At 49.8% G+C, this 24,565-nt stretch overlaps 1 protein-coding gene across 4 annotated transcripts in view; it reads left to right on the top strand.

The window, feature by feature from the left end:
• The window catches only part of FLNB (filamin B), a 139,240-nt gene extending 115,444 nt beyond the window's left edge, over positions 1 to 23,796 (top strand). For 3 of the 4 annotated variants that reach the window (XM_065884654.1, XM_065884653.1, XM_065884652.1), the window contains 13 exons: positions 656 to 829; positions 1,540 to 1,698; positions 2,022 to 2,225; positions 3,264 to 3,416; positions 3,520 to 3,642; positions 6,120 to 6,386; positions 7,023 to 7,160; positions 8,510 to 8,625; positions 12,138 to 12,270; positions 15,082 to 15,258; positions 19,557 to 19,775; positions 20,927 to 21,130; positions 22,063 to 22,273. In XM_065884654.1, coding sequence (XP_065740726.1) covers positions 656 to 829; positions 1,540 to 1,698; positions 2,022 to 2,225; positions 3,264 to 3,416; positions 3,520 to 3,642; positions 6,120 to 6,386; positions 7,023 to 7,160; positions 8,510 to 8,625; positions 12,138 to 12,270; positions 15,082 to 15,258; positions 19,557 to 19,775; positions 20,927 to 21,130; positions 22,063 to 22,250 — 2,255 coding nt within the window. In that variant the 3' untranslated portion in view covers positions 22,251 to 22,273. Of the gene's footprint in view, positions 1 to 655; positions 830 to 1,539; positions 1,699 to 2,021; positions 2,226 to 3,263; positions 3,417 to 3,519; positions 3,643 to 6,119; positions 6,387 to 7,022; positions 7,161 to 8,509; positions 8,626 to 12,137; positions 12,271 to 15,081; positions 15,259 to 19,556; positions 19,776 to 20,926; positions 21,131 to 22,062 lie in introns of all 4 variants that reach the window. The other variant, XM_065884651.1, reaches the window with a different exon arrangement.
• The last annotated feature ends 769 nt before the right edge of the window (positions 23,797 to 24,565 follow it).

Here is a 24,565-nt window from a genome sequence, read left to right as displayed (position 1 = left end):
GGGAAGCCTTTAAAAATAAGGCTCTTGTCTTTTCTCTCATACAAATCTCTTACGTAGAGCTCCTCTGTCTTCTACCCAAAACAGAAATTTTAAAGTCCTTCGTGTTCTGATTAAAATCACGCTCATACTATGAAATGTTTTATGTGACTTTCCTGAAATTTACGTGTGTTTTGATAGATAAGATTTTTGATTTTGTTCTTTTTGCACCTGTACATGTATCCACAGGGCCACATGAATCATTTAGTGGCTTATTCTAGCTCTGTGCCCATGTGCGTTGTCATCACAGGAATTTCTAAATTTGCGATTCTAATGGGATTTTCATGATGGCATCCAGCCCCCAAGCAGCAGTGCTAGTCTGTGTGTGACACCCTCTCCTGTATGTGTGATTGGTGCGTGGGGTTCCATCCCTTCCTCATCCCACACGTATGGAAGAATTGAACTTCAGGGTCACTTGCAGGAAGAATTCAGATGGTGGAGTGTCTTCCCAGTGGCACTTTCACCATGTAAATAGCTTTGTTCTGACCTACGCCCCTTGTCCATGGCTTGTGTCAGTCTGACGTTCCTGGCATCAGGGCTGTCCCAGATGAGAGATGATCCCTTTTGAAACACAGAAACACTCTCCCTGATGGCTCTCCTTCCCTCCTCTCATTGACAGGTGGCCTGGACTTGGCTATTGAGGGACCCTCAAAGGCGGAAATCAGCTGCATTGACAACAAAGATGGGACATGCACGGTGACCTACCTGCCCACCCTGCCAGGCGACTACAGCATTCTGGTCAAGTACAATGACAAACACATCCCTGGCAGCCCCTTCACAGCCAAGATCACAGGTAGAGTTGCCCAACTTGCTGGAGGCTCCCTGCCCCAATAAGCCCCCCTCCCATCAGACCTGGGGCAGCAGGCTAGGCACGTCTGAGATTTAGGTTTCACAACGTCTCCTTGGGAACAAACTAGGGATGCAAGGCCAACATTAGATAGGCTAAATTCCTCCTTCAGCTGGTAATCCCGGGAAAAGCAAACACATCATTTGGAGGGCACTTATTTGTGCCAGTCTGACTCCAGCGTCCAAATAAGGAGGCCCTCAGATAGAGGCATTCAAATAATACTTATTGCATGAGTGAGCTCAGAGATGCTCATCGGCATCACTTCTAGACAGATTTTTGTGTCCCTTTTACAGATGGGAAAACTGAGGATTGGAGAGACTGGCTTAGCCAAGTTCATGTGGGTATTCTGGGATTCAGGTGGAGATTATCTGACTCAAAGCCCTGCTTCTGACCCCTGTTGTGCTCTCTGTTCAGATCATGCTCTCAGTGGGTTATAAATGTGGTCTGTGTGGACTCAGATCTTCCCTGTAACCAGGCATAAGTAGCAGTCATTCTTCGTTGGTTAGGTCTGCTTATTGTCCGGGGCGTGTTTTTGTCACTTAAGTTTGCGTAATTAATTCTTGCCTGTTCATCTATAAATGGCATGTGGTGTGAGAGCTCTGGAGAGCCAGGGTGACCACGTGTAACGGAGCTGTGTTGGGGCTGGTGTTTCCCAGACGACAGCAGACGGTGCTCTCAGGTGAAGCTGGGCTCTGCTGCCGACTTCCTGCTTGACATCAGTGAGACTGACCTCAGCACGCTGACGGCCAGTATCAAGGCCCCGTCCGGCCGCGACGAGCCCTGTCTCCTAAAGAGGCTGCCCAACAACCACATCGGTGAGCTCAGACCTGCCCTCCCAGCAGGAGCCGGGACGTCTTGACTGGGAGATGGGGGTTCCCTCCTTGCCCGGGATCCCAGTCCTTGCCTGGGAAATCGGTAGCACCTTAGAGTGTGATGTGATAAACCTGCTGGGTCACATGCATGGTCAGAGTCCAAGCATTTCTGCCTTACAATGCTGACAACCCTCTTGGACACCCTGGGTTGCCAGAAAGTCAGGAAGGAAGTCCTGTTCCTGTTCTTGCCATTGGGTCTCCCTCCTGCTTCCTCCCCTTCACCCCTCCCTCCCACCTCATAACCCCCAATCTGTGCTGTGGTCCAGGCATCTCCTTCATCCCCCGGGAGGTGGGTGAACACCTGGTCAGCATCAAGAAGAACGGCAACCACGTGGCCAACAGCCCCGTGTCCATCATGGTGGTCCAGTCAGAGATTGGGGATGCCCGCAGAGCCAAAGTCTACGGCCGTGGCCTGTCAGAAGGCCGGACTTTCGAGATGTCTGACTTCATCGTGGACACGAGGGATGCAGGTCTGTGGGGGGTGGTCCCAGGGGAAAAGGCCCGGAGCTTTGGAACTGGCTTCTTACTGCTCACATTACTCCCTCTTTCTATCCTGCCAACCTTCTTCTCTTTGTGAGCATCCTTCAAACTACAGACCCTTTTACATGATTATCATTTAAGCCCCAAGAGCAGTGGCAAAGTAGGTATTATCTTTGTTTTCTAGATGAAAAAATTGAGGCTCGCAGGGTTAGCAGCCCCATCTGCTTCTGGCATTTGAACCCAGAGCCACAACAACTCGCAGATCTGTTTCATTATCAATATTCCCACCGTTGTCTCAGCTCCCCAGGGTCTCCTTGACTCATCTCAGACTAAGAATGTTGGGCCAGCGGGTCAAAGTCATGTTCAGCTGAGCATTGCTTTCGTGCAAATGAGGAGTTTCTTCCTGTTTCCTCTTTGAGATGGTCTGAATTAGGTTGGGCCACTCCAAGCTACTCCACATCCCAGAGTCTTCACCTTCTGCCTTTTTGAGTGATGGGCTTGCATTGGTGATTTCTGGATAAAGTCACCTTCCCAAGGCAAGGAGCTGGAGAATTTGTGGTCCTGATGGGCTTATGTTCTCTGTTGATTCCTCAGGTTATTAAAGCTTTAGATCTGCTGTCTTAGTGGTTCCCTGGCTGGGCATCCGAGGCAGCTAGGAGCAGTTAAAAATGTCAAATTCTCAGGCCTGCAGCTGGTAATAAACCCCCAGACAGCATGTGCCATTCCTGGAAGCAGGTGGTCAAAGTGTCCCCCGCAGCGGGTTCTGCAGGACAGATGGTCGGTGGGATATTAGTGGATACCCTTGAGAAGAGAGTGTGGTCAAGGCCACCTTCAGCCAGGATATTTCACTCCAGGATTTCTCAGAGCGTTTAACTGACTCCTGTGCCCAGCGCTGTCCAACAGGGGCCACCGTTGCTGTCTTTCTCCTTTCTGGAGCATTTCCAGGGGTGGAGGTCCTTTCTGCATTCATCAGGCTCCCCCTTCCTGATGAGCTGCTGTCATAGCAGCCACGGGCTACTGTGTTGCAGGTTATGGCGGCATCTCCTTGGCAGTGGAAGGCCCCAGCAAAGTGGACATCCAGACAGAGGACCTGGAGGACGGCACTTGCAAGGTCTCCTACTTCCCCACCGTGCCTGGCGTTTACATCGTCTCCACCAAATTTGCCGATGAGCACGTGCCTGGTATGTGTGGCCCCATCTGCTCTCCCTGTCCCGTGCTTGGGTTTTCTGTAAATGCCACGCGTGCCCTCTGGGCTGCTCTCAAGGGCCTGCTCGGTTTTTGCAGGGAGCCCCTTTACCGTGAAGATCAGCGGGGAGGGAAGAGTCAAGGAGAGCATTACCCGTACCAGTCGAGCCCCATCTGTGGCCACTGTTGGGAGCATCTGTGACCTGAACCTCAAGATCCCAGGTGAGCACGAGGGGCTCGGGGGTCAGGGCAGTGGGCACCACCGGAAACCAAGGCTGGGCTTGGCCCAGAATGTACCATCTGAGTCTGCTGGGGGGGAACTGTTTTTGAATTTAATTTTTAAAAATTTATTCATTAATATTTTTAATACTTATTTTCACAGAGGCCCATCCAAGAAAAGTAAATCTATTTACTTTTCCTTCTTCCAGATGAAAATAGCTTTATCGTACCACATGGGGGAAAAATAGATAAGCTTTTAGACTTTCATTTACTGTCTGTCGACTAGACTAATAGTGAGAGAACTGGCCCTGCTGATGCTTATATCTGGAAGGAGGTGTCAGCCCAGTGACATCCTTCTAATTCCCATTCGTATCTTTCATTCCTAAAATTGGAGTGAGGCCTGCGAAGCAAGGCTGGGTGGGTGGACCACATCTAGCCCTTTGCCCAACACAGCCATCGTCTGTCTGAAATGTGGCCCAGGTTCTTTCTATTAAGAAGTGACTGTGTAAGTGAAGGCTTGAGGCTCCTCTGGCATGTGCTATGGAGCTGCAGGTTCTATGAAGACAGAAAATCTAAATCGTCTTCCGATGAAGCTCATGTTGTGATGAGCTTCTAGTTTCCAGAGGAAGATCCACACTGCATCTCCCGTCTTTCCTGACTTGTGGTATATCTCTTGCTCTGCCTTCTCAGCATTACCTGATGGGTTCTTCCTTTCTAGACACACCGTTGGTAAAAACCTCATTACTGTAGCGTCCAGACTAAGAATCACTTAAAACGCACCGTGTTGATTGTGATCATAAAAAGTTCAGGTGCTCAAAAACAGGGGAAGTAAGTCTAACCTCATATCCCACCGTCCAGGGAGACTGTGGTTCACGTTTCAGGCCCAGAGCTGGAGCCTGGATGCCTCCAGCCTCCTAGACACACGGGCTCGGTCTCAGATCCCTCTGGTGTACTTCTCACTCACTGTATTGTGGACATCTTTCCACACCAAAGTATACTTCCCCATCATCCTTTTCATGACTGTATAAGATTCCAATTCACGTCTAGGTGCATGTCCTCATTGGGTTTTCTCATTTCATGTATGCTCATCTCCATCCCTTGACCCCTTAATCAGTGCTCTGTGACATCTGTCATCACTTCGGATGGGTGCCCGGGAGTGGGATTGCTGGGCCAGTACGTTTCAGATGCTGCTATGCCTTGGCAGCCTGTCTTCCAGAAAACGAACTGAGGCCTATTTCTCTGTTTCCCCACCAGCACTGGCCACTGTCTTTGGTTCTCACTTTGATCAATCTGATGGAAAGATACGGTATCCAGTTTTCAGTTGCATTTCTCTGGTCACGAGACGAGTGGACTTCACATTTCTCATTTGGGGAATTCTCTCTCCTGTTCCCTTTGCCTATTTGTCTCTTATCTTTGTGTGATGTGGTCAGTCACCCTTTCCCTAAAGTCTTGTCTAGCTCTTGACTCCTTCTTACTCTTTTCAGTGGTACTAGATGACTCTGGCTGAGACTAACTTTTTCCATCATTACCTAAAACACCCTCTCTTGTCAATTAGAAGGGAGGATGGCCCTCCAGCCTCCAGATATCCTCCGGACCCAGGCCATGTGGGGTGACCCTCCCCTCAACCTCCTTCCTTTCTCTGTCCTCAGGGCTCAGAGTCATGAGCTGCTGCCCAGATCCTGTAGGGCTGGAGGGTGCGGTTTCGTGCTGCTGTAGGTGATGGCATTACTTGGTCACCCAGCATGCAGCGCGCCTGTCTCCACCTCGTCAGTGCAGGCACGGTCGCTGGCATGGCAGATCACCTTGGGTGGAGCAGACGCGTCTGCTTCCTGGTGTTGGGGACCCGAGGCGTCATGTTTCTGGAAGTGTGGCCTCTCGTTTTCGGTTTGCTCAAAGCTTTGCTCACGCATGGTTTCCCCTTTGCCACTGGGACCAAGCTGGGTTCACCTTTTCCTCTAAACGCATTTTGTCTTGTTGCTTGAAAGAAATGCCAAGGCTTCTTGACAATGAGGGATGAGGGCTCTTGTGTTTTCTGTCCTTACCTATGGAAAAGAGCCCCTGTAAGCATGACTGATGGCCCCATGTCACATTTGCTTAGAAACATCTGAGCCATCATTGTTGTTGTTATCTACATGCTATAACTATCAGCCCAAGCTCTGGTTTGACACTGCTGTGTGGAATTAACTCAGCTCCAGCCAGGAAGGCTGTCAAAGTGCTCGGCGAGGCAAGACGTGTCAGTGCCCCCAGAATATTCTCTGCACTGGGTGGCTGGAAGGGCCCTGCACTCTCCATGCTGGCCACGACCACCCAGGGATTTGAGGGAGACAGGAGGGCAGGCGTCTAGCCAGGATGGGAGGAAGCCTGAGCACCCCGCACCCCTGGCCTACACTCGCTTTGCCGTCTGCTGCTTGCCCTGCACGTCCTGTTCCCCCTCAGGCCCTCGCCCTGACCCTCCTCTTTTTCTCCCTGCCCCCTTTCAGAAATCGACAGCAGTGACATGTCGGCCCACGTCACCAGCCCCTCAGGCCGCGTGACCGAGGCAGAGATTGTGCCTGTGGGAAAGAACTCTCACTGTGTCCGGTTTGTGCCCCAGGAGATGGGGGTGCACACCGTCAGCGTCAAGTACCGCGGCCAGCACGTCACTGGCAGCCCCTTCCAGTTCACTGTGGGACCTCTGGGTGAGGGGGGCGCCCAGAAGGTCCGGGCAGGAGGCCCTGGCCTAGAGCGAGGAGAAGCAGGAGTCCCAGGTGAGCGTTCTGGGCAGGCTTTTTACTTGGGAAGATTGAGTTCAGCCTGGCAGAGTGAGCATCCTGCACTCTTCACCCTGTTCTGAAAGGAAGGCTTTGTATGTTACTGATGGATGGTGTGAAGGGGCCTTCTTTAAAACAAGGCTTCCGTGGCTAAAGACATTTGGGAATTGCTTACCCAAAGCTAAACAAGTGTCTTACTGAAGGACTTCTCGGAGCCTGTAATTTATGGGTGTGTGTTGTGAGTCTCTAAGAGAGCATCAGGGTCATAAAACCGTTTCCAGGGCATCTTGCAGGCTAATGTTCTTTGGAACATGCTAGAATTCTATAAAACTGATTGTGAAGGTCCCTTGCAGTGGTGGTTGCTGAGTGGGAAAGTCTCTGGGGATGAAACTGAACGTTCTCATCTTGTTCTGACTTGGTTTGCATGTATTCCAAAGATGTCTGATCGCCCATGAGCTTAGTGTAGTCATGGATGGGGCTTAGCAAACATCACCAATGCCCTTGCCTGGGTTCTGCTTGGGGTTAGAGAAAGAGGAAAGGACTGGCAACAAACAGAACCCAGCACCCCATGTTTGAGCCAGAAGAGGGGCCTATACTGGGCTCAGTCATTGACCAGGTGTTTCTTTGTCTCAGCTGAATTCAGCATCTGGACCCGGGAGGCAGGTGCCGGGGGCCTCTCCATCGCTGTTGAGGGCCCCAGTAAGGCCGAGATTACGTTTGATGACCATAAAAACGGATCATGTGGTGTGTCTTATATTGCCCAAGAGCCTGGTAGGTACTCGGGGGCCAATGGAGGACGTTTTCCTTGTTTAGGGATGGTTGGGTTGTAAGGAACAGAAACTCATCAGGCTAGCTCCAGTAGAAGAGGAATTTATCTGTATGGGCCCATGGGAATGCGTCCTGGAAATCCAGTTGCAGGATATCCAGCCACGCCTCAAAGGGGTAGGAATTCTTGTTCTCCTTGTCTCTTGGCCTCACTGCTTTATGCTCTTGTTCAACTGTTTCATTCTTCCCACTGACCAGCCTCTCTCTGCCCACCCGTGGCCAGTGGCTGGTGTGGCTGCCCCAGAAGAGTGGCCTCAGCATCTGAGCTCCTCGATCAGGGATTCTTAACCTTTTGTGTGCCATGAATCCTTTTGGCATCTGGTGAGGCCCATGGGGACCATCTCAGGAAATATTTTTAAACACATGAAATAAAATACTTCAGATTATAAAAGAAATCAACTTTAATAAAATATTGTTATCAGAATCTTTTTAAAGGAACAAATATGCAACATAGCAACGTATACACGTTTTCATTAATACGTTAAATCATACAATTTGGTGATGGTCTATTAACTACCTTAATTTCTAAGTGGCAGTGAGTGTAAATGGTATGTCAAGATATATATATAAAGCTGGAAAGTGATTGTTTTTGTTGACAAAATCACAAGTCTTAATGTGCTGTGGTTTCTTGTCAGCTTTTCTAAAGGAAGGAAATGCTAAATTTCAGTTAGAGGTTAGTAAAAATAAAGATGTACGTTTTTCCCATTCGAGTTTGATGGATCTCCTGAGTACTGTACACAGACCCTTTGTGTGGGCCCAGGTTAAGAATCCCTGCCCTTCTTCCTTGACTAGATTTTCTTTCCTAGTTATCACTCTGCTTCTACCCCTGTTCTCAAAGTTTATGTCTTACACTTCATAGTTCAGGATCAGTAATGGGATCCTAGTTACATGAAGCCCTTCTTATTCTTAAGTATATAATTTTTAATAAAATGCTCTGTCATAAGCCTCTCCTTTGGAGAGAAATTGGGAATACACACCAGATGTTGATGCGTGATTGGTGTGGGGATTCACATATACCCTGGTGAAACACAGAACAAAAACTTCAGTGCTTCAATGCTCTTTGAAATTATTAAACAGAATATCTAAGATAAAAAAAAAAAAAAAAGAATCCCTGCCCTTTCCAACTAAGAAAATCGCATTGAGCCAGGTGACCCTCTCTGACCCAATTAGCCACAGCCATGGAGTGGGCCAGGGTCTCTGGGAAGGCACTTTGGCCCTAGCTAGAGAAACAAGAGGCCACTCTGGAACCACCTTCCCAGAATCTCTGACATGATGGGTCCTTCCTGTCCCCACAGGTAACTACGAGGTGTCTATCAAGTTCAATGATGAGCACATCCCAGAAAGTCCCTACCTGGTGCCGGTGATCGCGCCCTCTGACGATGCCCGCCGCCTCACTGTTCTGAGCCTTCAGGTGAGACACAAGGAAACATCCATCTCCTTGGCCACAGTCCAGCCAGTGAGGCCCTGGACTCCCGAGGCCCCTTCAATCTCCGACTGTGCCAGGGGCCCCAGCACATTTTGACCACGGATGCTGCCAGGCGTAGGGGACCTTTCCTGCAGCAGGGTCGCATTCAGGACATGAGACCATTGGGGCGAGCAGAAAGCAGCCACGGTCAGCAAAACTCCTCAACATTTGCAGACGAGTTTGTTTTCTAAATATTCACTCCAGAGAAACAAAGAAGGCCTGTTAATAATTGGTCAAGGGTTAAGGAGGGCTTTCAAAACAAAACAAACACAAAACTAACAGTCCAGTGATGTTCAGCTTGCTATTATTGGCTTCCTTTTCCTCAAGAAAGTCAATTGTGATTTTTTTTATGATGCTGATTTATTTATAGTAAGCGTGCAAAACACTGTGTTAAGAATTGTATCAGTGTTATTTCCCTAAATCCTTGCCACAGTCTGGTGAGTAGCTTTTCTTGACACACACACACACACACACACACACACACACACACACACACACCATTTAAAGATAGAACAACTGAGATGCAGAGAGGATCCAGCTATGGGCACCAGCTAGAATGAGGCAGAGTGAGGTCTCGGTGGTTCCAGAACCATGCTCTGAACAGCAGCCACCTTAATCCCAACCCTGGCGTTGTGGCAGGTGGTTACATAGCCCAACCTCTTAGAATGGCAGGAAATGCAACTTTTCACCCTGGCTTCAACAGGGCGCTTAATTCAGGGTTGCATTAGAGCCTTCAGCCAAACTAAGAAGTATTGGGGATGCCCTTGGGTCTTAGGACACTGAATCAGATGTAGCCGTTTGGCTGTGAAATAGCACCAAAATCCCAGAATGTGATTTCTGGGTAGAGGGGTTTCTAAATAGCCTTCAGCTGCCCCCCAGTTCTTGAACGTATTGGATTGCTGAAAACTCAACCTCATATCTCAGATTGGTTCCGTGTACTTGGTTTACATTTGAGAGTCTCACTTTCCCCTGAGGGGGACTGGTACTGCTAGTTGTCTCAAACATTAGGGAACCCAAATAGAACCCAGACCAGGGTCACGGTCTACAGATTGAAGCGGCCTCATCTGGAGAGTACCAAGGATACTGACTGGTCACTGTGGTGCAGATGTTTTTCTTGTGTTTCATTTAAAGGCTTCTTAACAGAAGTTCCTTCTGTGGCCAACTTAACTAAACCCTACGGAAGGAGATAAAGCTGGCATTTGTTGAGGGCAAAGAGCTGCCTTCACGCATCTGGAAGATTTCTTTTGGATCTTGTGAGGCGTTTATCTCCTTCTTGAGGATTTAGTGGCAAGTGAACTCAGGTAACGTAAACGCTTCTGTCCAAAAGGAGCTGATGTGGAGAAGTCGGCTCCAAGAAGCTTCCGCAGAGTCCTCTTATAACAGTTTGGTCATAAAATATTTAAACAGGTATGCATCAGGCTGGTATGTCCGTCAAGCTTGTGTAACCAGCTGCCACAACAGGAGGGACCTGTGTGTCAACTTTGTCCCCTGTTCTCCCCACGTCACTTGATGCCAAGTGATACGTAAATTATTTACTGGAGATTTATTGGCAAGGCTGCACGGCAACATCTGGTGCTGGTTAGGAAAGAGAGGCGTGTATTGTTTTGTCTTGCTTTTGAGACTTTTTAGAAAATTGGAGTCGGCTGGCATTCTGTAGGGGAGGGTGTGGCCTGGGGGTGGTCTGGCGATCAAAGACTCCTTAATTTTGTGTTCAGTCCTCCGTCATCTGTAACCTCTAGGGCAGCTCAGTCTAGTAGAATGTTCTGCAGCAGTGGGAATGTCCCACATCTCCGATGAGCAGTATGGTAGCCATGAGCCACATGTGGCTCTTGAGCCCTTGAAATGTGGCTGGTGTAACTGAGGGAGTGAGTTTTTTTGTTTGTTTGTTTGTTTTAATTTATGGCTGTGTTGTGTCTTCGTTGCTGCGCTAGTTGCCGCGAGTGGGGGGGGCTACTCTTCGTTGCGGTGCGTGGGCTTCTCATTGCAGTGGCTTCTCTTGTTGCAGAGCACGGGCTCTAGGCGCCTGGGCTTCAGTTAATTTTGGCACATGGGCTTCAGTAGTTGTGGTTCACGGGCTTAGTTGCTCCGCAGCATGTGGGATCTTCCCGGACCAGGGCTCGAACTCATGTCCTCTGCATTGGCAGGCGGATTCTTAACCACTGGACCACCAGGGAAGTCCAGAACTGAGTTTTTAATTTTAATTGAGTTAAATTTAACTGTATATAACCACATGTGGCTAGTGACTACTGAACGAGGCAGCACTGCTTATAGCGCCTTGAAGCTAAGATGTGATCCTTGGACCAGCAGCCTCAGCATCCCCTGGGAACTTCTTAGAAACATGGAGTCCCAGGGTCCGTTTCAGACCCACTGAATCAGAATCTGCATTTCAACAAGACCCTCGGTTGCACATTAAGTGTGAGCCCTGCTGCTTTAGAGTTATCATCTGAGTAGCTGTCCAACCATGTTTACATCAAAACTGCTGGCTTGTAAAATTTTGCTATTCAGGATTGGCCAATCTTAAGATATCTTAAGCATCTGAACTTCCAATCCCCTTCTCCCAGCAGAGGATGTAGTTTCCAAGACAAAGCATGGAGAGTGAAACTGATCTACTCAAGAGCAAAAGCTACACTTCTCCCATGGCTTTTTTGGGGGGACTAACAACTTCTAAATGCATGTTAATAGGAGCTGACATTTTTAAACTTTCCTATGTATGGACCAGGCCCTGTGCTGAGTGCCTTGAATGCATAACTTCGTTGAATCCTCACAGCAGCTCTCTGAGGTAGATTTGGTTATTATGCCTGTTTTTACAGAGGAGGAAACTGAGATGCAAACAGGTTCAACAGTTTAGTTATGTAGCTAGGAAATGGCAGTAAATCCAGGTTCTGCTGGTTTTTAGCCACTGTGCAGTACTGCATGAAAGAAAAATCATGTGTGGCCCTTTACAAGTTTATTAAAAGTTCTCTGCATCTCCACCCTTGAGATACAAAGCCTTTGTTCATGTTAGTGAGTGCAGGGTTTTATCAGCTGCCAGCCTCCTCCTAAAAAGGCGGTGGGGGGAGGAAGTCTTTTTTTTCTTTCTTTCTTTCTTCTTTTTTGAGGGAGGGGGCAGATCTGGAAGATTCTGGGTTTTCTGGCCTGTACAGCTCTTGTCTGGGATGCTGAAACTGTAATCCTGCTGGCCAGGATGTCTTAAGTCCCCAAACCTAAGAACCATCTCTGAATCAAGATGGTTTACATACAAGACCATGCAGATGTGTGTCTCTGCTTTCTTATATTTAACGCTAGAAACGTGGAATTACTCAACCTGCTCTTTTGTTGCCAGGTGTTATGTAGGAAAACATATTCCAGGCCTGTTTGCATGAGAACTGTCCCCCTGCTGGAATCCTGGGTTGGGTCGGTGTATGCTGATGAGCAAGAACGCCGAGGGCTGTAACGCATCTCATGTATTAAATTCTCAGGAATCAGGATTAAAAGTTAACCAGCCAGCCTCCTTTGCTATAAGGTTGAATGGGGCAAAAGGCAAGATCGATGCAAAGGTGCACAGCCCTTCTGGAGCCGTGGAGGAATGCCACGTGTCTGAGCTGGAGCCAGGTAAGCACCAGCGCCCGCACCAGGAATGTTTCTGCAAACACCTATCCTGACGGAGGGGTCATCAGCCTCTGCGAGGCATTGGGATTTCCTTTGCTGTTGCCAGACACTGTTTATAAATTAGGGTATAAACATTTGCCAGGGGCAGGCTTTTTTTTTTTTTTTTTTTAAACAAATACTTCTTTATTTTCAGTTGTTTTTCAGATTTCTTTCACATGACATTCATTGTGATGTTCTCTCATATTTTAATAAAATACCACAGATCTTTATTGTTTACCTTATGAAATGAATAAGTACACTCTGATCTCTCTTTACTCTGAGAAAAAGGTTGATTGCTGTAAATTAAGAAAAGAGAATCTGGGGAATTCCCTGGTGGTCCAGGGACTCTGCACTTTCACTGCTGAGTGCCCGGGTTCAACCCCTGGTTGGGGAACTAACATCCCGCTAGCTGTGCGGCTAAAAAAAAGGAAAGAGAGAATCTGGGTCCCCAGTAGGACTTAGTAGCATGAGATTCTCTTGCTCGCTACCTTGGTGTATGGAATTCTGTGATGTCAATCAACTTGAACGAGACCATTTTTCTAGTGAACATTTATTAAGTATCAGAGACTTGACAGGAAGGTAAGGCTGAGGAAGTCATGATTCCTGCCTTCAGGGAGGAGCACAGAGTCTAGTGAGGACCTAAAGAGTGTGAGCCAGAAAGGTGCAGTGCACAGGTGAGGACCCCAGCTGATCACCAACAGCACAGCAGAATTGAGAACCAAATGGTAAAGATGGTCAGAGCAGGAGAGGAAAAGGGTTTCTGCTTTGACAAGGTCAGAAGGACTTCTCAGAGGAGGTAACATTGAATATGGGCCCTGATACACGAGGAAGAGCCCTGTGACCACTGCCCTTATTGGGCGTTTACTGTGTACCCTGCTCTGCGTGCAGCGAGGGTAGACACCTGGGGCCTGGGTTGGCATTTAGACATCTTCCTCGCACTGGGCGGAGAAAGAAAGGGCAGTGGGGAGCCTCAGAAGGAACAAATGTGTGGGCTTTAAACCCATATCTGGTCAGATAATGGTTTAAGTCTGACCACATTATGGTGAATGTGTTGGTACATCTGAAAGGCAAGGTGGTAAGCCGACGCTCGCAGAGTGGTCCGTTTGAGAAAACAGTATTAATCAGCAGTGTTAGAAATGCAGAGGAAGGACTTGAGGTCAGAGAACTATAACATTTGGTGACCAATTGGCCATAGGGAATGAAAGTGAATTCAGAAAGGTTACATGTAGCTTGGTGATGGGGTAGAAAAATGATGATGCAGTTAACAAAGCTCAGGACAGCAGCCATGGGTGAGCAAGGGCGGGTCACTGCCTTACAGAGTTTAATACTTTGTTTTTTGAGAGGTTTTTCAGTGTCCCTGAGATATCCAAGTGGGAACATTTAATAGATCTCTACTGCATTGGAATTTAGCCACCAAGTGAGATATGGTGTCCTCAGCCCCAGGCAGTATTTGAAGCCCCAGCAGTGTCTGAGACCACCAGCCTGACACAGTTAGGATGCCGTTGGTGACAAATTACAGAACACCCATCTCAAGCCAATTCACATAATAAAGGGGGTCCATGACACACATGGTCCATTACTAGGGGGTCTGTTAATTCACGTAAGTGGAAAGTTCAAGATCTAAGATGGGTTTCAGCACCAATTGAATTCAGCCATCCAGCTGTATTCTCCAAGGCCCCGAACATCTCTGCTCTTTCTTCTGATTTGTGGACCTCATTCTGAAAGTGGCCTGCGTCTTGGTGGTAAGGTGGCTGCAGCAGCACACAGCACCAATCAAGAGAGACATTCTCTCCTCAAGATTCTTTCTCCAGAAGTCTTAGATGCTCCTTTTGCAGAAGCCTCCAGCAAACCTCCCCTCCTATCTCACTGAACATACATGCCTGTTCCTGAGTCCCTTCCTGTGTGGCTAAATGCCATGTGCTAATTGACTTAGGCTTGGGGAAAGAGGGATTTCTCCCCCTGCTATCCCACATTAATTTGACCCAATCAAGGACCATATGTGGACATGGGGGTGGGATCACTTTTCCCTGTAGCACATTGGCTTTCAGAGAGGCGGGGTGGGTACCAGCTGGGGACTGATGGGGGACGTGCAGTGTTGAAGGATATGGGTGGCAGCTCCATATGGAGAGAGTCCAGAGGAGAAGACAAGAGGATTTGGGTGGAGCTTTGAGCAACAAAAGTTCTGAAGGGGATGGAGGGTACAAGGAGCCAGGGAGAGGCTGAGAGACTGACTGGAGGAGAACAGACTCTGCATCCCAGCTGGGAGCACTTCAAGGAGGAAGGGGTGGTCAAGTGGTGCATGGTGGAAGGATATTCTAGGTGCCCATTTCAGTTTATAGATCATCTTACCACGTGCTGTGAGCCAAACACACAGTAAGAAACCTGGCCATTGCCCTGTGGGGCAGTTGCTAGCTTGGAGCTTAATTAAGGAGCATTAGTCTCAGTTGGAACCATTTTTTCCCCCGGCCAAGCAGAGAAACTGCGCCAGAAGTGAGCTTTTCATAAAGGAAGTGTTTTTCTGAGGCCAAAGCCACAGAGGATTAAACACAGAATTTGAGATGTGGATGCATTTCCCAAAGAGCTGTCTAGGTACAGACAAATAGGCCCATCTGGTTTTGATCACCAACATATTGGGTGCCAGGCTTGCAGTAGGGCCATTTCTTATTAGTGATGTAAAATCGGCCCTCTCGGGTTGGGCTCCTGTCCTTTGTCCCCACCCACCTTGGTCGGGTCCACGGGCCCACTTTTACCCTGTGCCTTTGTTCACTCTCCCAGATAAGTATGCTGTTCGCTTCATCCCCCACGAGAATGGTGTCCACACGATCGACGTCAAGTTCAACGGGAGCCACGTGGTTGGAAGTCCCTTCAAAGTACGAGTCGGGGAGCCCGGACAAGCGGGGAACCCTGCCTTGGTGTCCGCCTACGGCTCAGGGCTCGAGGGGGGCACCACAGGTAACACACTGCCTCTGCCTCTTGTCTTTAACGGAGTTGTCCCCGGGGAAGAGCAGGTGGAACTCTTCAAGCCCCCGGGAAGCCTGCCACCCTCTCTCCCCAGGGAAACTTCAGTAATGCACCCTTGGGAGGCTCTCGCTTGACCTGCGGTAAATCCAGAGTGAGGGCTTGATGGCTGCGTTCTCACAGCTCATTACTGTTCGTTGTGCTGCAGCTGTCTTCCTTTGCCAGATTCTTTTAGGACCGGGACACTGATAGGGAATACAACACAGCATCTTTTGTTCTGAGGGTTCCTTTGCCTGCACAGAGTTCATGATGCATGTAACGGGCCTCTGGGGAGGTCCCCTACCCACCAGCTCCTTTAGTGGACCCTGGCCTCCTAGAAACACATTCAGTCGGCAGTAAGACCTGTCACAGCCTGGCTCCTTTTTATTCTAATCCTAACGGGGGAGGAGAAAAGACGAAAACAGTCAAATTCTTTTTTAGTCTTTGCCACAGATGGAACACGTTTGATTGTGAAAAATACTGGCAGTGAGGTAGTATGTAAAGTTCCATCTTGCTTCTCCTCCCTCCCTCCCTCCGGGTCCAGGAGGAAACACGGCTTAACAGATCAGGGGAAGACCTTCCAATTGTCTCTTTGTTGGTCTTCATTCTTGGCCACTTGGTGGCTTAGCTAGTCGGTTTGTTAAAAAGGTAGACATGGAGTTTTATTTTATAGAAATAGTCTTAGTGCTATTTGTATTTCAGTACAACTTGCTTTTGTCACTTGACATCTTAGGGAAATTTCCATGTCAAAACCTACAGATCTACCTGCCTTGTAATGGCTATAGTTAGTGTCCATACCGTGAATGTAGAGGTGGGCATCAGGGGTGTCTAGTGTGTCACTGTTACGGAAAGTGCCAGGGTGGGGAGCTTGTCCACTTACGTTTCTTTGCAGGCGTGGACTCACTGGGACGCAGTTTGCGTCTGAGTGTTACTTTGGGGCCTCTTAGGAAGGATTCTTGAGTTCCTTGTGTGTGCACATTTTGCTGTTAGTCTCCCCCCTACCCCACATGGTGAGTGGGACAGAGCAGACCCACAGGCAAGGGGATGAGTGGCCATGGTTTCCCGGCATCCAGCCCTGTGGAGCGAGTGTCGTAAGGGGACGAGGGGCCCTGCCCGGGTGCAGGAGTGACTGACCGGCTGGTGTGCCACCCTGCAACTCTGGCCAAAGCAGTGGCCTCAGCAAAACCTCCCACAGGGTCTGCATGAGTCCTTCTCATGTCCCCAGGCCCATCCTGTCTGGCTCCACACTGAACTCTGGGCCAGCAGCTTGCCCTTTGTAAAAGGCACTGTATTGTTTCACCCTAGGCAATGTCCATTATACAGATGAGCAAAGTGAGAACTCAGAAAGGTTGAGTCACTCCCCAAGCTTACTTAGCTTGGAGCGGGCAGAGCCAGAACCAGTCCAGGTTCGCAACCTCAAGGCCTGCTCACTTAACCCCTGAGTTTTGCTGCCTCCCTACATGGCTGGCTCGCCCCGAGGCAGTGGCTACATCCCTGGCCTGCTTTGTGGGGTGTCCTACACAAGGACACCTATCTTCCCAGCTGCCCTGGAAGGTCCCCAGGCAGTAGTGCAGGCGTTTGGCTCCTGACAAGCCATCCACCCTTGAAGCCCAGGTGGGGTCCTCCTGGCACTTGGAGCCCCAGCAGGCCCTGGTCCAGGCCCCGCAGCAGCCACTGAGGTCTCCTTTGCTGCCAGCAGCCACCCATCCCCCTGCTGGGCCATACCTGCTGTGCCCAGGGCCTCTCATGCTTCCTCTTGGCTGTTCACAAGCCTTCTCAGGAGCTCAGGTTTCAGGCTGTGCTTTGCCAGCACTGGATGCTACTGAGGGAAGGAGCTGGTCTTGCAGGGAGACTTCCAGCCAGGAGGGAGAGGTACAGAACAAGCCTGTTTCAAATCCTGTGTAAATATTGCTCTTGTCAAGGGGAAGGCGTCTTGTTTTTCTAGCCCTCCCGCTCCCAGGCCTTTTCCCAAATATCCATCCCAGGATTACACAGCTGCAGTGTGTGTGGAATGAAAAGGTGTCTCTGCCCGGCTGCTGGAGGGCCTGCATCCTGACCTTCGGAACAAAGCAAGCTTCCCTGTGTTTTTATGGGTGGGCTGGCGGTATCTCTTGGCTCACGCTTTAAATGGTCAGTTCTGCAGGTTTTAGAGCAGGGGAATGTGGAGAATTTGGGGTGGGACTGTCTGCTGCAGAGGGACTGAGAAGGTCAGGAGTTAGACCAGGGAGTTCCAGACTCTCTGGCTGGAAGAGCCATTTTCCTGATGAAATGCCCCAGAAACCCCAGTGTGCACGAGATGTAAGGGGAGAGCCTCCTTCCCTCCCGTTACCCCTCACCCACCTTGAAGATGGAGTAGGGCTGCATTAAACATGCATTAAACTCACAGGAACTCATCTGTATATACACGGGGTTACAGGGGAACACCGCCATGCCCAGAGATGTCTGGGGTACTGATTCTGGCTGGAGGTGGTGATGAGAGGGACTCCTGCATGCGGATTTTCTTTCTCCCATCTGCTCTCAGGCGAGTGCATTAGCTCCAGGTTAGACAGACCTTATGTTTAAACCCCAGTTCAGCCATTCCCCAGCTGTGTGTCTTAGGGTGAGTTATTTGACCTCACTGAGCCTCCACTTGGTTCCTGTAAAATGGGAATAATAAAGGAGCCCACCTGATAGGTTGCTCTTGCCCTGTAATTCCTTATTTCCCTTTTCCCACCTCATCTTCCTCTCTGGACCCTCACAATCAGGATGAACTGATGTTTCTTAGGAATGGAGCAATCCTGCCCTTTCTACTGCAGCCAGGTCTTTTCATCTTCACTTGCTGTCACTTGCAGCTGCTTCCTGGAAGCGCTGTCCCTTGTTTGAATGCCCCCTCCCTTTCCCCCAACGCCCTTGCTTCAGCAGGGCAGCGGCTGAGTGAAGGGCTCCTGGACTGCGCAGTATGGAGACAAGGTTGAGGCAGTTGTGGAGGCCGGGTGAGGGGGTGGTGCTGGGACAGGAGCCTCGGGAGCTTTTCCAGAAACATCTGGGTTGTATTCCGGGTTGCATGATAGCAGCTCCTTTGTCTTATTGATAACCAGAACAGTAATTCTTTCTCCGGCAGCCTCCGAGCTATAATTAAACCAAAATAGTTCCCAGCTGGGGTGCGTCCAGGGCTCTAGAAGAAGCCCAGCCCCGCAGCATGCTATGCTGGGGATGCCCCGTAGAGGGCACTGTAGCAGGTGTGCGGCTGGTGACTGACCGCCTCTTCCCCTTCTGAACTAGAAAGGGGCCTGAGGGAGTGCGGCCTTTTTCAGGGCCTTGGGCTCAGGCAGGAACGCCACAGTGGTCATTGGTTGGCACTGTCTTTTGGCCCAGCTTTCCTTCTGTCACGAGGGAGGATGTCTGTGCAGGAGGCCCTCATGGACCAGGCAGGCAAGAAGTAGGATGTCCTGGAGCTGCAGTTAGGGCATCTGAGGCAGCCCCGCTGCCCATCCAGAGGCCAGGAGACGGGCCTGGGGTCTGAACCCCCTCAGACTTGCTTCAGTACCAGCTCTGCCCCTTTCTCATGTAGCTCTGATTGGCATGTGGTTGAACCTCCTTGAGCCTCATTGTCGTTTGTTAAAGACGAATCACTGGGCGTGTAAAATGATGGGCACAGGATCTGGAGCCGGAGTGGTGCCAGTGGTATTAGCAGGAGCTGCTGTTCTGGTCCTGTTCTTGTTTCTGGTGTTCAAGGCAAAGTGGCAGGGCTGGCAGATCCCAGCGGCTACCCCGGTCTTCAGCGTGGTGTCTGGGGCTAGGAGCCTGAGGAGGAAGGAGGCAGCGCTGGGCTGCCTGGGCTTCTCCAAGTCCAACCAGAGGAGAAAGGAAAGGTCAGAGGGGCCCACGCTTCCCCCACCCTTGTGGGCAGAGCTGGCCCTTGGGGGCAGAAGCAGCATTTCAGGCTCTCATTGATGACTCAGGCTTCTCGCCCTCAGCCACGGCTCGTGCCCAGAGGAGAAAACGAGGCGGTGCGTGCTTGTGGACAGAATGTTGGCCACACTCCTGCCTGGGCCTTGGAAAGGGGTTACCATCCCCCAGGACCTGAGGTTCTCTGCACCAGCAGCTCAGAGCTAGTACTGGTGGGTTCCCGTGCCACCAAGGTGACCCCTCTGAGAGGGAACCTCCGTGTGCCCCGCCACTGCTTTAGGGCCCCCAGAACGCTCCCCAAAGCACACCCTCCCCATCCCTCCAAACCTTCCACGTGATCTTTATTCCTGCTTCCTTTCTCCCAGGTATCCAGTCTGAATTTTTCATCAACACCACCCGAGCAGGGCCAGGGACATTGTCCGTCACCATTGAAGGCCCGTCCAAGGTTAAAATGGATTGCCAGGAAACCCCCGAAGGGTACAAAGTCATGTACACCCCCATGGCTCCTGGAAGCTACCTAATTGGCGTCAAGTATGGCGGGCCCAACCACATCGTGGGCAGCCCGTTCAAGGCCAAGGTGACAGGTAACAACCACAGACACCTTTCAAAGTTATTCTTCCCCCTGTGGAGGTGATCTTGTCAGATTATCAGCAGAGCTATTCGATAGTAGAAACTGGATGATTTTAGAGATGTTGAATCTGCTTTGAATCTTGAATGTAAAGAAATGGTAGGACATGTCAGAGTGACTGCATGTTCGAAAACTTGCAAAATAAGCAGGCAGAGTAGGGGTGTAGAAGTTGAGAAAGCACATTAGGTGGTTTTCTGTCTCAAACAGAAAAGAAAGAATGTTTACATATTTGAGATCTTACGTATTTGTTTAGGTCAGGGCCTGAAAATTCCCCTCATTTCTAACCTTCACTTTTAAAATAATCAAAAGTTTTTATTAAATTTATAAAAATGTGCCTCCTTCAGATCACTGGAAAAAATACCAAACAGTAAAAACCACTTCACCGCCCACCACCCAAGGTAACCACCATAAATATTGCGGTGAATTCCTTCCACGTGTCTCTTTCTGCTTGGTTCACTGTCATATAAGTAGCATAGGTTCATTGCAGAAAATTTAATTAAAATTAAGTAAATTAAAAATTCAGATAGAAAAATCATCTTCTAATATGCCGAGAGGGGAACTCCTTGGCAGTCCAGTGGTTAGGACTCAGCGCTTTCACAGCCGAGGGCGCAAATTTCAGTCCCTGGTCAAGGACCTAGGATCCCACAAGCTCCGCTACACCACCCCAAAAAAAAAAAAATATGCAGAATCATTTTTGGTATTTTGTCAATGTCCTCCCACATGTTTACACTGCTTATATATAGAGTATTTTATATACATGGAAAGTTGTCCATTCCATAGGGTGGCACGTGGCTATATTCCTGGAGGCACGTGCTTATGACCTGGAAGGACTTCCAGGTCAAGTCAGCCAAGGCCAGACTCTCCCATATACCCAGAAAGCCAGATCTTAGTTGTGTGGGGCAGGACCCCAGAACCCCATAGAAGACATTATGGGGGGTGAGATGCAAAAGTTGTGGCATTTAGATCCAGGTGTTGGAGGGCGTGAGGTAGGGGTGTGATGGCTTTTGGATCCAGGTGCTGGGGAGCCGGGGCTCTCCTGGAGCTTCTGCATGGGGTACTTGCCTTGTCTGGTCAGTCATGCCTGCTTCTCTCCCTTCCATGTCCTAGGCCAGCGCCTGGTCAGCCCCGGCTCAGCCAACGAGACCTCATCCATCCTGGTGGAGTCAGTGACCAGGTCCTCCACGGAGACCTGCTATAGCGCCATCCCCAAGGCATCCTCGGATGCCAGCAAGGTGACCTCCAAGGGGGCGGGGCTCTCGAAGGCATTTGTGGGCCAGAAGAGCTCCTTCCTGGTGGACTGCAGCAAAGCCGGTAGGCAGCCTGGCCCTGCTCAGGGAATGGAGGGCATGGGGCGACACCCTCTGTTCTGTGTACTTTGGTCTTTCCTGCTCTGGTCTGCAGTGCCCACCCACCCATGTAACCCAGACATTTGCAAATAACCGTGTTCATTGCCCTGTCCTGCACTTAATATTTTTAAATGATTTGCCTCTTGATTTTTTCCAAATGACCTCAAGGTACATAGGGAAGGTCGTGTTATCCTCATTGCATTCAGTAACCTGGCCTCTCCTCTGTCACTAATTGCTGTAATTGCAATTTGAACTTGGGTATTTATTTGGGTGTCAATGATAGTTGCCTGGGTTCTGGCATCTAGCACATCTGGGCTGGAAACCTGGCTTCACCACTTACTTATTTCTCCCTTCCTCTCTCCCTCCCTCCCTTTCTTCCTTCCTTCCTTAATTTCCAAAGCTTATTAGCCGAGTGACCATGGGAAACTTACTAAATCTCTTTCTAAAAGTCAGTTTCCTCTGCTCTAAAATGGGAATAGTCATAGGACCTTCCTGAAGGTTCTCGTGAGAATAAATGAGATCAGAGTAGCCAACACTTACATAGCCTTTACTGTGTGCTAAGGGCTTCACATACAATAACTCCTCTAAACCTCACAAGAAGCCCATGAGGTAGGTGCTAGTGTCACCCCCTGTTTACAGATGGGGAAGCTAAGGCAGAGAGAGGGGAAGTTCCGTGTCCAAGGTCACCCACCCAGGAAGTGGCAGGGCAGAGATTTGAACCCATAAGAGTCCTGCTCGTAATTGCTGCACTCTCCCACCTCTCAAAGGTCCCCAGCATCATCAGAGAAGCTTAACAGGCAGTAACTGGTATCTTTCCTTTGGCTCCCATAGCCCCCCCTCTTCCTCTGCCTTCTGGGATGCATCTTCATGGAGTAACCACCTTCCTCTGCCTCCCAGGTTCCAACATGCTGCTGATCGGGGTCCACGGGCCCACCACCCCCTGTGAAGAGGTCTCCATGAAGCATGTGGGCAACCAACAATACAGTGTGACCTACATCGTCAAGGAGAAGGGGGATTACGTTCTGGCCGTGAAGTGGGGAGAGGAGCACATCCCTGGCAGCCCCTTCCATGTCACGGTGCCTTAAAACAGTTCTCATCAAGTCCTGGGAGGCATTCTGGTGGTTGCTTTTGTTGCTTGTTTGTAACTCGTTTTATACAAAGTCCTCCAGCCCGTTTGTGGGTCTGAAACCCCATCCCGAAAACATTGCCATGTTTTTTTTAAGTACCTTCAGAAAGAAGTCCTAAACTTGACTCTTCAGGGTCATGTTGGGGACTCAGGAAATGCAAATTTGTTCAATAGGCCCGGCAAACTGGACCTCTTTTGGCACAGATCACCCCCTGCAGACAGAACAAGAACAGACAAGGCTGATATTTTTAAGACATGAAGTTGGCTAGTCAGTTTGCAAAACAAGACTGGGAGGAAGGGCAGGGAAAATGGGGACGCCTAGTTTATGTTGTCGTTTAGAAAAGAAGATGACCCTATCACGTAAGAAAAGGCCATTGGGTGACACCAGTTTTAACACTACTGCCACCCCGCCCCCATCTCTCAAAGGGCAGAGTGTCCGAGGTGACAGACTGGCCGAAATGGCTTCTTGGTGCCTCTCTCCTCATCCTGCTACTTATTTCCCTGCAGAGTCATTGCATGTGACCATCTTGGCAGCCGTGTCTTTGCTTTTGTTTTCAAAGTCCGTTTCAGTCGCTGGGTCTGAGGAAATTCTGCAGTGGCAAGCAGCCCCCCCCACTTGCCAAAGATCCCCCTTTTTTTTAACCAACACTAGCCCTGTTCTTAACATACGCTCCAGCCATTTGTCTGTTTGATGAGTCTCACCAGCATGTCCAGAGACACCGCAGGTGGGTCCAGGTGTTAGCAGAGGCCTGTCACGTGACATAACACTCCACACTCACCCCCAGGCAGCCCCAGCGTGAACTTTTTCTGGAAGATAATTATAGAAGGAAACTCCTGCCAACCTTTGGCCTGAAAGTCAGGGAATAAGAGGGGAGGGAAGGACAGCAGCTCATTGGTGGTCCTTTACCATTTGCAGAAATAATGAAAGCATATTTGGCCCTGACCACATGTCACCCGAGGCTCTTTGGAAATCAATAGCAAGCAGGTGCAAAATTCTGAAAATGGGCGGTATCAGGCATTTTGCATGCCTTCTTGCAGACCTGCTTTGGAATAAAGTGAAAGCACTCGGGGACTGCCTGACCGCAGGGCCCAGATGTGTAGTGTGGTCTGGGCCGGCAGCCCTTTCAGATTTGCTGTTTCGTCCTGAGGAGGTGTCCACTGTCACCTCGAGTGTGTCCATGGATGGGACAGGGTGAGGTGGGTGACCCTCCCCGAGGTGTAGCAGCTGAGGGTGAGTGTTGGCAAAGCCCACCTGTTAGGAACTGGAGTGGCCCGAAGCCTGATGTGAAAGGACCACAGGCTTCGTAAACCGGGATGTGGAAGCAAAACTGGAACCAAATGCCAACTGTAAATTGTATCTTATAACTTATTAAATACAGCGTTTGCTCCATAAGCTCCCCAGGTGTTCTTGGATGGTGTCCTTTGGTAAATGGTTTGCGTCTCTGACCGGCTCTCCCAAACCCTGGCCGAAAGAACACAGGCTAAGCAACTTGTCTTAACAGGGAGCCTCGCCTCTTTTTTGCGGGGGGACGTTCTGTTTCTCCGCAGGCCTCAGTGTGAATTTATCAGGGTGAGGGGTCCTGGCACCAACACAGCCTCCCGGAGAGGTTTGCTAGGGTTTGCCCTGGTTAAGAGTTCCAGATATGAAACCCACTGAGGGGAAGGCTATGGTTTTTAAAAAAAAAAAAGGTAAGAGAAAGAGTCTTTTTCCTGATGACCTGGGAAACCCTTGAAATAGGGAAGCAGTATCACCTGTCATCCCATCGCCCTTGGACAACAGGGTTTGGAATTGGTGGTGCCGCCTTCCCTCCATCCTCTCTGCCTCTTCCTCCTTTCTGTTCGGGAAGCTTCTCCTTGCTGTGTGCTTAGGACACACTTAGCCCTTGCCTCCTCTTGCCCTACAGCAGTGCTGTGACATGATTTTATGGTGACGACACTAACTCAGGTGCTGTGTTGACATGTTTGCAGTCCCAAAGCTCACTTGGGGCAGACCCTGGGCCCCCTGCCGTTTTGTCCCCAGAGTGGAAGCTCTGCCTCCTTGCTTATCCCACCGTGGGAGCAGGCGTACAAAAGGAAGGGGACCCAGGAGCCGCCCCCCCCAGGCAAGCCTCTGACAGTTGCTATGATGATGGGAAGTCTGTTCTGGACCCCCAGCCTTGTTTTGGGGCTGAGCAGTGGACGGAAGGGCAGGGAAGGAAGACGCTAGATCTTTCTGTGTGTTTCTTCCTGACACCTGGCTGTTGATCAAGGATGGCAATTTGTGTCCCTCTGAGA

This window comes from Phocoena phocoena, chromosome 10 (assembly GCF_963924675.1).
Source record: "Phocoena phocoena chromosome 10, mPhoPho1.1, whole genome shotgun sequence".
Lineage (NCBI taxonomy): Eukaryota > Metazoa > Chordata > Mammalia > Artiodactyla > Phocoenidae > Phocoena > Phocoena phocoena.
Note: the sequence above shows the minus strand (reverse complement) of the source record. Positions and strands in the feature narration are given on the sequence as shown.